The sequence below is a fragment of the Artemia sp. Qi Xiang Cuo genome, chromosome 10, assembly GCF_049724085.1.
Source record: "Artemia sp. Qi Xiang Cuo chromosome 10, ASM4972408v1, whole genome shotgun sequence".
NCBI lineage: Eukaryota > Metazoa > Arthropoda > Branchiopoda > Anostraca > Artemiidae > Artemia > Artemia sp. Qi Xiang Cuo.
In genome coordinates this window covers 29,234,329-29,248,695 of record NC_142803.1, presented here as the reverse complement: position 1 = coordinate 29,248,695, position 14,367 = coordinate 29,234,329, and the positions used below count along the sequence as shown (strand labels likewise).

Below are 14,367 nucleotides of genomic sequence, written 5' to 3'. Positions count from 1 at the left end.
AAAGACAAATAATTGGACTTTAAAACACCAAACAAGAAATACAAACAAATAGAATCAGACATGCAAACAGAGAAAAACAGGCACTTTAGATATACAAACCAACAAAGACAAATGCTTGGACTTGCAGACATAGGCCCAGACATATATACAACTTAAATCAAACATGTAAAGTGAAATACAGGTACTTTAGATATATAAACCAACAACGATAAATGCTAGAATTTGCAAACACCAACCCAGACAAGCAAACAAATCGAATCAGATATGCAAACAGAGAAAGACAGGCACTTTAGATATACAAACCAACAAAGAAAAATCCATGGACTTGCAAACACCAACCCAGACATGAACACTAATAGATTCAGACATTCAAACAGAGAAAGACAGTTACTTTAGATATACAAACCAACAAAGACAAATACTTGGACTTGGAAACACCAACCCAGACATGCAAACAAATAGAATCAGACATGCAAACAGAGAAAGACAGGCACTTTAGATATACAAACCAACAAAGACAAATACTTGGACTTGCAAACACCAACCGATATATGCAAACAAATAGATTCAGACATGTAAACAGAGAAAGACAGGCACTTTAGATATACAAACCAACAAAGACACATACTTGGACTTGCAAACACCAACCCCGAAATGCAAACAAATAGAATCAGACATGCAAACAGAGACAGACAGGCACTTTAGATATACAAACCAACAAGGACAATACTCGGACTTGCAAACACCAACCCAGAAATGCAAACAAATAGAATCAGACATACAAAAATAGAAAAAGAGGCACTTTAGATATACAAACCAACAAAGACAAATACTTGGACTTGCAAACACCAACCCAGACATGCAAAACAAATAGAATCAGACATGCAAACAGAGAAAGACAGGCACTTTAGATATACAAACCAACAAAGACAAATACTTGGACTTGCAAACACCAACCCAGACATGAAAACAAATAGAAACAGACTTGAAAACAGAAAAAGACAGAAATTCTAGACATAAAAACCAAAACCTAAAGATCCTTGGAATTGCAGACACCAACCCAGACATGAAAAAAAATAAAATAGGACACGCAAACAGAGAAAGACATGCACTTTTAATATATACACCAACAACTACAAATACTTGGACTTGCCACCATCAACCCAGACCTGTAAACAAATAGAATCAGACCTGCAAACAGAGAAAGACAGGCGCTTTAGATATACGAACCAACAAAGACAAATACTTGGACTTGGAAACACCAACCCAGACATGCAAGAAACAAATAGAAACAAATTTTCAACTAGAAAAAGACAGGTACTCCAGATAGATAATCCATCAACAATAAATACTTGGACTAGCAAACACCAACCCAAACATGCAAACAAATAGAGTCAGACGTGCAAACAGAAAAAGACAGGGAAATTAGATGTACAAACCAACAAAAACAAATACTTGGACTTGAAAACACCGACCCAGACAGGCAAACAAATGGACTCAGACAATCAATAAGATACATATATTTACTTTATACACTCTTACCAACGCAGAATAATACTTGTAATAGTAGATACCAACCCAGACATGCAAACAACTAGAATCAGACATGCAAGAACAGAAAGGCTTGCACATTTGATAAACAAACAAACCAAGAAAAATAATTTGATACGCAAACACCGACCATGATGCTCACAAATAGAATCAGGAAAGCAAACAGCGAAGGACAGGTCCATTATATATACAAACCAACAAAGAAAAAGTCTTGGAAGTGCACACCTCAACCCAGACATGCAAACAAATAGAATCAGACATGCAAACAGAGAAAAACAGGCACTTTAGATATACTAACCGACAAAGACAAGTTCTTTGACATGCAAACACCAACCCACATATTAGCAAAAATAGAAACGCACAAGCAGCAAGAAAAAAACAGGCACTTTAGATACACAAAACATCAACGACAAATTGTTGGACTAGCAAACACAAACCCAGACATGCAAATAAATAGAATCAGACATAGAGACAAAGAAATACATTCATTCTAAATATGCAAACCTCCAATAACAAATACTTGGATTTTCGAACAACAACGCACACATGTAAACAAATAGAATCAGACCTGCAAACAGAAAAAGAAACACACTTAGGATATACCAAAAAAAATTGACAAATAATTTTACATTAAAACACAAAACAAGACATGCAAAATTTTATATTCAGAAAATCAATCATATAAAGAAATTAAATTTAGATATACAAACCAAAAAATAAAAATAATTTGATTTGCAAACACCAACCCAGACAGGCCAAAAAATAGAATCAGACATGAAAACAGAGAAAGACAGGCACTTTAGATATACAAACCAACAAAGACAAATACTTAGACTTGCAAACACCAACCCAGACATGCAAACAAATAGAATCAGACATGCAAAGAGAGAAAGAAATACTTGGACTTGCAAACACCAACCCAGACATGTAAACAAATAGAATTAGACTTGCAAACAGGGAAAGAAAGGCACTTTAGATATACAAACCAACAAAGACAAATACTTGGACTTGCAAACACCAACCCAGACATGCAAACATATAAAATCAGACATGGACACAGAGAAAGACATGCAGTTTAAATATACAAACCAGCAATGATAAATACTTGGACTTGCAAACATCAGCCCAGACATACAAACAAATAGAATCAGACATGCAAACAGAGAAAGACATGCACTTTAGATATAAAAACCAACAAAGACAAATACTTCGACTTGCAAACACAGACCCAGACATGCAAACAAATAGAATCAGACATGCAAACAGATAAAGAAAGGACCTATAGATATACAAACCAACAAAGACAAATACTTGGACTTGCAAACACCAACCCAGACAGGACAATAAATATTCTCATTCTTTCAAACACTTAAAGACTTTCACTGTATATATATCATGAGGCAAAGTCATATACCGGGACTTACGAACACCAGCCCGGACATTAAAAAAAACAGTATAAAACATGCAAACAGAAACAGAAAGTCACTTTAGAGATACAAACCAACAAAGACAAATACTTGGACTTGAAAACATCAACCCGGATTTGCAAACAAATAGAATCACACATGCAAACGAAAAAATACAGGCAATTTAGATATATAAACCAACAAAGACAAATACTTGGACTTGCAAACACCAACCCAGACATGCAAACAAATAGAATCAGACATGCAAACAGAGAAAGACAGGCATTTTAGATATACAAACCAACAAAGACAAACACTTGGACTTGCAAACGCCAACCCAGACATAGAAACAAATATAATGAGACATGCATACAGGGAAAGACAGGCACTTTAGATATAAAAAACAACAATGAAAAATTCTTTGACTTGCAAACACCAACACAGAACAGCAAACAAATTTAATCAGACATTCAAACAGTAAAACATAGACCCTTTAGATACACATGCCACTAACGAAAAATACTATTAAAAACAATCGTCCTTTCTAGCTTGCAAACTAATCGACAATTAAGTACAAACAAAAAAAGATGGTCACTGTCGGATATACAAACCATCAAACACAAATACTTGGACTTGCAAACACCAACCCAGACATGCAAACAAATTGATTCAAAAAAGTATTTAAAAAATTTGGGGCCCCGGGGGCACTTGGGTGGGGGGAATTTGGGAGCCCGGGGGTCCGTTGAGGGCTTGGGGGCCCTTTGGGGGGATAGGGCCCTTTGGGGTTGGGGTAGGTGGCCCTTTGGGGTTGGGGTAGGGGACCTCACAACATTGTTCAAATGGAACTTGCGTATTATAACAACCACGGAGTTTCACCCCAAATCATCTTCTAAAATCATCTTCTAAAATGCCTCAAACTGTGTCGTCCAAATCATCTTCTAAAATGTCTCAAACTGTTTCGCCCAAATAATCCCTAAACATAATTTCTACGTGTTCCTTTTGTTTTGGCATCCCTGCGCTGTCATATTTGAATGTCCTAGAAAACCCTTTCTCGCGTTAATCTCCTCATCTCTAAGATGTTCCTAGCTACACTATTAAGGTTTCCATCCAATGTTAATTTATCTCTCTGACTTAAAGATCAGAGAGGCTGTATTTAAAAAGGACTTTTCCGTTTCTTTAGACTCCCGTATAACTCCAAGTTAACCAGTGATTTCATTTCTACTTCTTGGCACTATAGATCAAGGAAGCCATATTTAAAAACAGAATATTAATTTATCTCTCTAACCTAAAGACCATTTATCCCTCAAACCTAAAGACCAAAGAAGCCATAATTGTTTCTCAATTCCCCTTTCGTGAATCAATAATTCCCCTCGATTATGCAAATCAATTTCTCGGAAATTTTCTCCCCTCGATTATGCAAATCAAGTTCTCAGAAATTTAGTTCCCCTCTTGTGGATCAATACATTGTCTATATGGTTAGGCACATGCGCGCTCAATTATAGAAGGCAACAGTGGGGCCCGTCCGGGCTGGTACCCCTTTTTCTACTGATACTTCTCCAAATTTGTTACGTTATATGCACATTGGATTTGTTTGGTAACACGAGCCTTGGATAAATACAGTCCCTCACCCCCCTCCCCCATGGGGGTAACAATAATGATCTGTCATAAAAATTTCTTTTTGGGATAGTAGCATATTTTAGAGGGTTTGGTGAGAATTATCGAAATGTTTGAAATACCGTGTTTGTTTCTTTGCGACTATACACAACCGCAGAATACCTCTGCTTAACACTGGATATCTACTATGAGAGTACAGGTGGGAAGATGAGTCTACCCTCCCTCTGGAAAATGGAAAATACACAAGAAGCAAAACTTTGTATAAAAACATAACGCTTGTAAAGGAAAAACTCTTCCAACTTTCGCCCTTTCCCAAGAAGGATTTCTAAAGGTACCCTTGGACATTAAGAATATTGTACGGGTAAAAAAAGGTAAACATATTTACATCATAGTTTCCATGAGCTATTGGCAAGACACATCATCAGAAGTACATTTTAATTTGACCTTGAGAATTTACATCGCTTGATATTTTAGATGAAAAAGTTTTATGTTTGTTTGGAAGCAGTAGCCTACGCCTATTTTTCTTAAAATAGAATTTACCCACAATTAAACAAACTTACCTGATTTTCCTGGAGTTCCTGGTACACCAGCTGGACCGGGAGGTCCTGGTGGACCACTTGGTCCTGGAGGGCATGTGCACTGAGGCTGCAACGCATGACCAGAGCTGCGCAGAATTTGGGTGCCAGCATCTGTCTCTAGGAACTCACCTGAAAGTTGGCATTAAAATAAATAAATAAAAAAAACAAACGGTAAAACAGCGGAGTAGCCACAACTAGTGGTATTCTGATTCCGTTTTGGCACCAACTTAGTGGTGAATACCTGTAATAATCAAAGACAAAGCTCTAGCGTTGTCTGTAGTATAGTCATACGACTTCAATATATCGTCGTGCCCAAAACCAAAGGGCGTATCTGATACTTTTTACGAAAACGAGTTAATGTGCTGCAAAGAGTCATCTAGTGGGGTACTATCCAGTGGGTGCATTTGCAGGGACGTATATTAACACACTTTTGATTTACAGCATAGGCACCTGGGCGTATCTGAAAACTCTGACCAGAACCAAAGGGCGTATCTGAACATACGCCCTTTGATTGTGGTCACTTTTCGAAGAAAAGATTTAAGTTACAGATACGCCGCGAAAAACAAGGAAAACTCAAAACACTAATTAGTGAAACTTTCATCAATTTTCGGAGCTTCAAGTTGTTCCACCACCACAGTCGTAAGCTAGGCCTATCATTCTTATGATTCCAGTACTTTGGACATTATAATGTTGGGGGAGAGGCCGGTTTTACCTTACTGATTATATTGCCTAGTGTTAAAACAGACTGATTATGTTGATTATTGTTGACCATGGATACACAACCTTCATTTTATGAAAGATCCCAAATTGGGCTGCACGAGCCTGGAGCCTGACTTATTTTTACTTTTATTAATCATTCGCTAAGGGCAATTCCATGAAAACGTCAACCTCGGGGTCAAATTTAAAATTGTCGGAGGAAATATTTGTTTGTGTCTATCTTATTGCAAATTGTCTGAGCTTTATGAATATGTAAGAATCATTTTAATGTGAAAACCGCAATTAAGTTTTTTTAGGTCAAAATCGCATGTTTTATTGACATCGGAATTAGAAATTTTACGGTTATTTTAATCCGATCACCACGGGATTAAAATAACAGTGATTTTGAGTAACGTGGGCTCATATTTAAGCCGTGCGATTATTTAATCGATGTCAGTTCATGATTAGCAGTTCTTAGTGGTTTTCTATATCATTCAAAGCTGCCTTTCAGAAAAATGCAACTGAAGAAAATTCTCAAGATAGAAGAAGCATTGCAGTATCTGGATGAATCTGACGAGCCAGAAGATATGTCCAACAGTGAAGGTGATGGTGACCCTTCGTTTCTGCCGTCTAGTGACTCTGAAAGTCCCAGTGAGCTGACACCAGCGCTGGTTGTGAATATTAGTACTCAGCCCCATGCGACAGTTTCAGCTAATTCTGAAGAGAATGATCCTGCAGAGGTAAATCTTATAGGTATCATTTCCTCCAATGAAAGTCTCTTGGCCACAGGTTCGACATCCAAAAGAGCCCACAGAAAGGCTCAACGGGTTTCAGGCAAAGAATACGTATCTCCTGCTACTGGAAAGTTTGTGAAGGCGAAAGTGAGGTCTGAAAATCCCTGTAATCACGAAAAATGTAAGAAAGGCTTTGCAGACGAGATGTTGAACGGTATGTTTGCATCGTTTTGGAATCTCGGAAAAGAGGCAGGCAACCACGATCAGCAAAGACAGTTCATCGCTGGGTTGTGTAAACAAGCTCCTAAAAAGCGACATACTGTGTCAGATTCTTCAAGAAGAACTAACAGTCTTGTTTACAGTCTACCGTCCGAAACAAACTACTTTCCAGTTTGCAAGAAATTTTTTCTTGGGACTTACGGAATATCAGAAAAATTTCTACGACGTTGCGTGAAATCAAAGTTTCAAGAACCAAGTACATCAACTTTTTAACCTGATCAACGAATAAAAAATAAAAATTCCAAACGTGTCACAACAGAACAACTTGGATTTATCCATGATCGCATCAAGTCTTTCCCCGCGGTCGAGAGTCACTATTGTCGCAAGAGCACAAAAAAACTCTATTTGGATGCGAATCTTTCATTGCGGAAAATGTATGATCTGTATAAGGAAAAATGTAAGGAAGAGAAGAAAGTAGCCTTTGCATTAGAAACTTACCGTCTTCAGTTCAAGAAATTCAACCTTGGGTTTCACAGGCCTAAAAAAGACCAGTGTGGACTTTGTCTTAGGTATAACCAGCTTGCCGACAAATCAGAAAAAGATGTGAAGCAGTATGAAGAACACCAGGAAAGAAAGGCCAAAGCGCGAGCTTTGAAAAACGAAATCGTTCGGAAGATTAAAGAAGAAGAGGAGGGCTTTGAAAAGGCTACGTTCATTAATTTTGATCTTCAACGCGTTCTCGAAACCTCGAAAGGGCCAGGTGGTCCTATATTCTACAGGCGAAAGCTTGCTTGCTATAACTTAACCCTATGCAATATGAATAGCCACGCCGGATTTTGTAATATCTGGTGTGAAACAGATGGACAAAGAGGAGCAAAAGAGGTTGCATCGATAGTGTTTGATGCTGTTTCGAATGACAAAGATCATTCTGACTTCTACTTTGTGTCTGACTCTTGCGGAGGACAGGATCGAAATCAATTTTTTTCTAGAATGTGCTTATGGGCAGTCCGCACCTTACATCATGTCCGATCGATTACTCACGTCTATCTGGAAAAGGGGCACACAGAACAAGATGGGGATAGTATGCACAGTGCCATTGAACGAGCTTCCAGGCATACCTCTATAAATGCTCCAGTTGAATGGAAAAACATTTGCATTTTAGCGAGGCGGAACAATCCGTATACTTTGAGAACACTCGATTATTCCTTCTTCAAGGACTTCAAGAAGCTGACTGGCCAGGTCGTAAAGAACGTTAAGGTGAACACTTGTGGAGAAAAAGTTAAGTGGCTTGATATCAAAGTTCTCCGTTACACAGTGGACGATGCGGCTAAAATATTCTATAGCTACGATTACAGCGGGGAATACAAGGCAATTGATGTTGACAAGGTAAAACGATCAGTTGGACAGAGTGGGACAATGTTAAGCTTGATGCCAGCTTACAAGAAAAAGTTGCCAATAAGTGATGCAAAATTTAAAGACTTGCTTTCACTGTGCGAACAACAGCTAATCCATGCAGACTTCCATGCATTCTACCGAAACCTTCCCCATGGCAAAGCCGTGAAGGATGTACTACAAGACAGTGATATTGACGACGAAAGTGACAACGGAGAGTAATGTGAATTTGTGCCTTCCTTTGATAATTTAATTGAAGCTTTATTGTACTCTTTTTTAATATTTGAAGCAAAATTACACAAACTTATTCAAAAATCACTTCGTCGTAACTTAAGGCTATGTTTTAGAATGACCAGAACCAAAAGGCGTATCTGGTTTTTCTAGTGTTCTAAGAACTTTTGAGAGTTTTACTGCTCACCAATCGATTTCTCGTAGTGAAGAACCTATAAATACATTGCGACTACGTCATTAGAAAAAAATCTCTTCTTAAAAACAGCTTCACAAACCTTGTTTTTGCTCTCCTGTAAAATTTGTAAAATGTTAGATACGCCCTTTGGTTTTGGGCACGACGATATCATCCCTTTTTTCAACAGAGCCATTTTATATGGTTGGGGCGGTCGTGTAAACTTTGGAGGGGGCTAGTTCAATTGGAAATTAAAAGTTCAAGAGCCCTATCTAAGAGTAACAAATAATTGGACTGCAACCAGCCCTCCTTCCTCGCCCTTTATGCTACACACCCCCTCGTTGAATCCAAAGATATTCGATCAAAATTTTAGATAGTAATATTGCTTAGAATAATCGAAAGGTCTAATAAATATTCCTAAGGGGATGATATAATCTCCAAAGGTCATGATACAAGGGTCGTAAATGAAACAAATTAGCAATTGTTTAAGCGTGTCTTATAATGGTTTAAATATTAAAAAAAAAAACTTTTCAACTAAAGTATGGAGCAATATTGAAATTTAAAACGAAGATAAATAATTCCGATTAAGAGGGGATTTGCTCCCTCCTCAATGCTTCGATCTCCACGCTAAAGTAAAAAAAAAACTTTTCTAATTAAACGATCCTCGTTTTTCAGGAGTCGTCCTTCGATTGGTGTACCAGTCCTGGTTGAACTTGAAGTAATGATATTAGGGCTGTTTTAAAGAATTACAAAAAAAACTCTTTTCAGTTTTAATGATTAAATTTTAATGTAAGTTTCTTTTTTATTGTTTTTATTCTCTTCGTTTGTTTTTCTGAGGACGGCCATTGGATATAGGGTCGAAATATTTATTTAAGGTTCGCATTCCACTGTCTTATATAAAAATTTCCCTATTGTTCTACTTATTGTTTATCCTCTCATATACATAATAATTTCTTGTCGTTTTAAGTTTCAATGTAGACGTGAGTAATCGATCGGACATGATGTAAGGTGCGGACTGCCCATAAGCACATTCCAGAAAAAAATTGATTTCGATTCTGTCCTCCGCAAGAGTCAGACACAAAGTAGAAGTCAGAATGATCTTTGTCGTTCGAAACAGCATCAAACACTATCGATGCAACCTCATTTGCTCCTCTTTGTCCATCTGTTTCACACCAAATATTACAAAATCCTGCGTGGCTATTCATATTGTATAGGGTTAAGTTATAGCAAGCAAGCTTTCGCCTGCAGAATATAGGACCACCTGGCCCTTTCGAGGTTTCGAGAACGCGTTGAAGATCAAAATTAATGAACTTAGCCTTTTCAAAGCCCTCCTCTTCTTCTTTAATCTTCCGAACGATTTCGTTTTTCAAAGCTCGCGCTTTGGCCTTTCTTTCCTGGTGTTCTTCATACTGCTTCACATCTTTTTCTGATTTGTCGGCAAGCTGGTTATACCTAAGACAAAGTCCACACTGGTCTTTTTTAGGCCTGTGAAACCCAAGGTTGAATTTCTTGAACTGAAGACGGTAAGTTTCTAATGCAAAGGCTGATTTTTTCTCTTCCTTACATTTTTCTTATACAGATCAAACATTTTCCGCAATGAAAGATTCACATCCAAATCGTTTTTTTGGGCTCTTGTGACAATATTGACTCTCGACCGCCGGGCAGGACTTGATGCGATCATGGATAAATCCAAGTTGTTCTGCTGTGACCCGTTTGGACGTTTTATTTTTTCTTCGTTGATTAGGTTTCACAATTGATGTACTTGGTTCTTGAAACTCTGATTTCACGCAACGTCGTAGAAATTTTTCTGATATTCCGAAAGTCCCAAGAAAATATTTCTTGCAAACTGGAAAGTAGTTTGTTTCGGACGGTAGACTGTAAACAAGACTGTTAGTTTTTCTTGAAGAATCTGACGCAGTTTGTCGCTTTTTAGGAGCTTGTTTACACAACCCAGCGATGAACTGTCTTTGCTGATCGTGGTTGCCTGCCTCTTTTCCGAGATTCCAAAACGATGCAAACATACCGTTCAACATCTCGTCTGCAAAGCCTTTCTTACATTTTTCGTGATTACAGGGATTTTCAGACCTCGCTTTCGCCTTCACGAACTTTCCAGTAGCAGGAGATACGTATTCTTTGCCTGAAACCCGTTGAGCCTTTCTGTGTGCTCTTTTGGATGTCGAACCTGTGGCCAAGAGACTTTCATTGGAGGAAATGATACCTATATGATTTACCTCTGCAGGATCATTCTCTTCAGAATTAGCTGAAACTGTCGCATGGGGCTGAGTACTAATATTCACAACCAGCGCGGGTGTCAACTCACTGGGACTTTCAGAGTCAATAGACGACAGAAACGAAGTATCACCACCACCTTCACTGTTGGACAAATCTTCTGGCTCGTCAGATTCATCCAGATACTGCAATGCTTCTTCTGTCTTGAGAATTTTCTTCTGTCGCATTTTTCTGAAAGGCAGGTTTGAATGATATAGAAAACCACTAAGAACTGCTAATCATGAACTGACATCGATTAAATAATCGCACGGCTTAAATATGAGCCCACGTTACTCAAAATCACTGTTATTTTAATCCCGTGGTGATCGGATTAAAATAACCGTAAAATTTCTAATTCCGATGTCAATAAAACATGCGATTTTGACCTAAAAAAAACTTAATTGCGGTTTTCACATTAAAATGATTCTTGCATATTCATAAAGCTCAGACAATTTGCAATAAGATAGACACAAACAAATATTTCCTCCGACAATTTTAAATTTGACCCCGAGGTTGACGTTTTCATGGAATTGCCCATAGCGAAAGATTAATAAAAGTAAAAATAAGTCAGGCTCCAGGCTCGTGCAGCCCAATTTGGGATCTTTCATAAAATGAAGGTTGTGTATCCACGGTCAACAATAATCAACATAATCAGTCTGTTTTAACACTAGGCAATATAATAAGTAAGGTAAAACCGGCCTCTCCCCCAACATTATAATGTCCAAAGTACTGGAATCATAAGAATGATAGGCCTAGCTTACGACTGTGGTTGTGGAACAACTTGAAGCTCCGAAAATTGATGAAAGTTTCACTAATTAGTGTTTTGAGTTTTCCTTGTTTTTCGCGGCGTATCTGTAACTTAAATCTTTTCTTCGAAAAGTGACCACAACCAAAGGGCGTATGTTCAGATACGCCCTTTGGTTCTAGTCAGTTTTTTCAGATACGCCCAGGTGCCTATGCTGTAAATCAAAAGTGTGTTAATATACGTCCCTGCAAATGCACCCACTGGATAGTACCCCACTAGATGACTCTTTGGAGCACATTAACTCGTTTTCGTAAAAAGTATCAGATACGCCCTTTGGTTTTGAGCACGACAATATGTTGTTTTTGGTTTTTTCTTCATAGTCGGGCACTTCGTATAGAAGGAGTCGTCACAGAAACTTTAAAAAGGGCTCATTTGATTGGAAATTAAAGTGGCTAGCGCCCAATTCACAGGAGGGGGCGTAAAAACTATGGTTTTTAACTTTGATATGCAAGACTAGAAAGAAAAGTCTTTAGGAGTGGGGCTGCCCCCCCTCCCGCCTCAACCCTCGCTCTTGAAATCCCCTCCCCCTTCCCCCAAACTCAAATTTTCCAGAGGATTTTAAAACCCCCCTTCCCCCCAAACTCAAAAATTTCTAGGAACGTATTTTCATCATATTTAAATATTTTCGGTGGACCAAAGGTCTGCGTTGCGCAGATACCAATATCCTAATTCAATGCCTTCGGTCAGGAATGCAATGCGTTGTTGGGGGCAAATCATCTGACGCTTCCAGTGTTTCCCCCCCCCCCAGATTTCTCTAGGTACCCATTTAGAGCTGGGTCGACTGTGGCTGAGCTTACAGGGTCAGAACATTTACCCCCGTTCCAAACCAAACAAACAGCGAAACCAGGACTGAAACTCCTGACCTCATATAAACTCATATGATTTCAAGTCTGAAGCGCTAACCACTCGACTAGGAATTGGAATGGGAAATCCCCCCCCCCTAAAAGTGGAGCCCATGAAATCATGAAGAAGGTAAATACGCCTATTTTTATAAGTATATGCTTTTGATGTTAATGAATTTATAATCAAATTCAGAAATTAATTAATTGAATTAGTTTATTTGTATAAATGATTTTTAAACAATTTTTTTATTTTGAACACACTGAAAAGCCATATTAAGAGCTAAATTTGTGAGTTTTTCACTGACAATTCCTTTTTTAACCTTCATCAAAATCCGGGTTACCATGTTCCTTAGTAAAATATTGGCCCTAATCATGAAAAGTATTAGCCTATTTTTTCTATAAAGTCTAAATCTAGTTAGACAAGTCTAAACCATCAAGCCCATTAGTTCAGACTAATCAGGTGTGCTATAAAAGAAGAAGTAAATTATGATGAACAGATAGTGGTTATGCCTAGAATTCAATGTCTAGATCAGCATACATGTGAATTGGACGGGAGTTGACAGTCACAAGCCAAGTGACCAATTCTGTGGGGGTGTACTAGCTACCATAGACCCAGTTGGGCTGAATTCACATTTTAAAGTCAAAAAGTGCACACAAAAAAAGCAAATATAATAGTCATTTAAAATCTCCCTTCCCCCCAAACTTATAATTTATCTTTCTAGTCTTTATACTTTTTAAGCACAATAAACATGATTACGATATGTAATTTGTAGGGCCGGTGGTGTTTTCCTTCAAAAAACTTTCTCATACAGCTAACCGTTGACGTGAAACTATAAAACTAATTCATTTTAAATATTTGGAATTGGAATAAAAAGCAAATTCTGTGGGGGTGTACTAGCTACCACAGACCCAAATGGGCTGAATTCACATTTTAGAGTTAAAAAGTGCACACAAAAAAAGCAAATATAAAAGCAATTTAAAATCTTCCTTCCCCCCAAACTCAAAAATTTCTGGGGGAACGTATTTTCAAGGTTTTATTCTAAGTGAACGGTCTTGCCTTTCAGGAGTGAGGAGTCATTCTCATAGGATTGGGAGTAAGAGTCAAACTTAAGCGCAAAGAGCGAGAAGTTTTTATTAAGAGCTAAATTTGTGAGTTTTTCACTGACAATTCCTTTTTTTTAGCCAAGCCTTAACCTCCCTAATTGAAAGATATGAATTATAATCAAGGGAACATATTTCATCGTATTTTACATATTTTTGGTTGGAAAACACACTGAAAAGTCATATAATTTGAACTTACATCAAACGTTGGAGAGCATACATTTGAAGAACTATCCATTATTTTTTATCTTGTTCTATATTTCAGCTTATACTGACTTTTAAACCTTTCAAAACCCTGAAATATACTAACCTAACGGTTATTTATTTACGAAATCGTGCTAGGTGACGATTTTAGAACAATAATTACCTTCTATTTATCACTTAACACTCGCGGGAATTATCACATAACACTCACGAGGAAAGAATTCAAAACAAAACTTCTTACATCATATAGTGTAATTGCATCAAACGAGGCATGTTCAATGCAGATTAAAACCAGAAAAGAACAGAAACGCATAAAAATAAGAAAAAAAGGAATTGTAACTAATAATATGCAGAGCGCTAGTGCTGCCTAAGTAAAGAACGATGTGGGACACAATATGTTGTTTTTGTTTTTTTCTTCATAGCCGGGGCACTTCGTATACAAGGAGTCGTCACAGAAACTTTGAAAAGGGTTCATTTGATTGGAAATTAAAGTGGCTAGTGTCCCAATTCACAGGAGGGGGCATAAAAACTATGGTTTTTAACTTTGATATGCA

General features: G+C 37.7%; 1 protein-coding gene across 2 annotated transcripts in view; it reads right to left on the bottom strand.

The window, feature by feature from the left end:
- The window catches only part of LOC148947640 (uncharacterized), a 388,863-nt gene that overhangs the window by 251,869 nt on the left and 122,627 nt on the right, over nucleotides 1-14,367 (bottom strand). For both annotated transcript variants that reach the window (XM_089095338.1, XM_089095339.1), the window contains one exon: nucleotides 5,132-5,278. In XM_089095338.1, coding sequence (XP_088951464.1) covers nucleotides 5,132-5,278 — 147 coding nt within the window. The remainder of the gene's footprint in view (nucleotides 1-5,131; nucleotides 5,279-14,367) is intronic.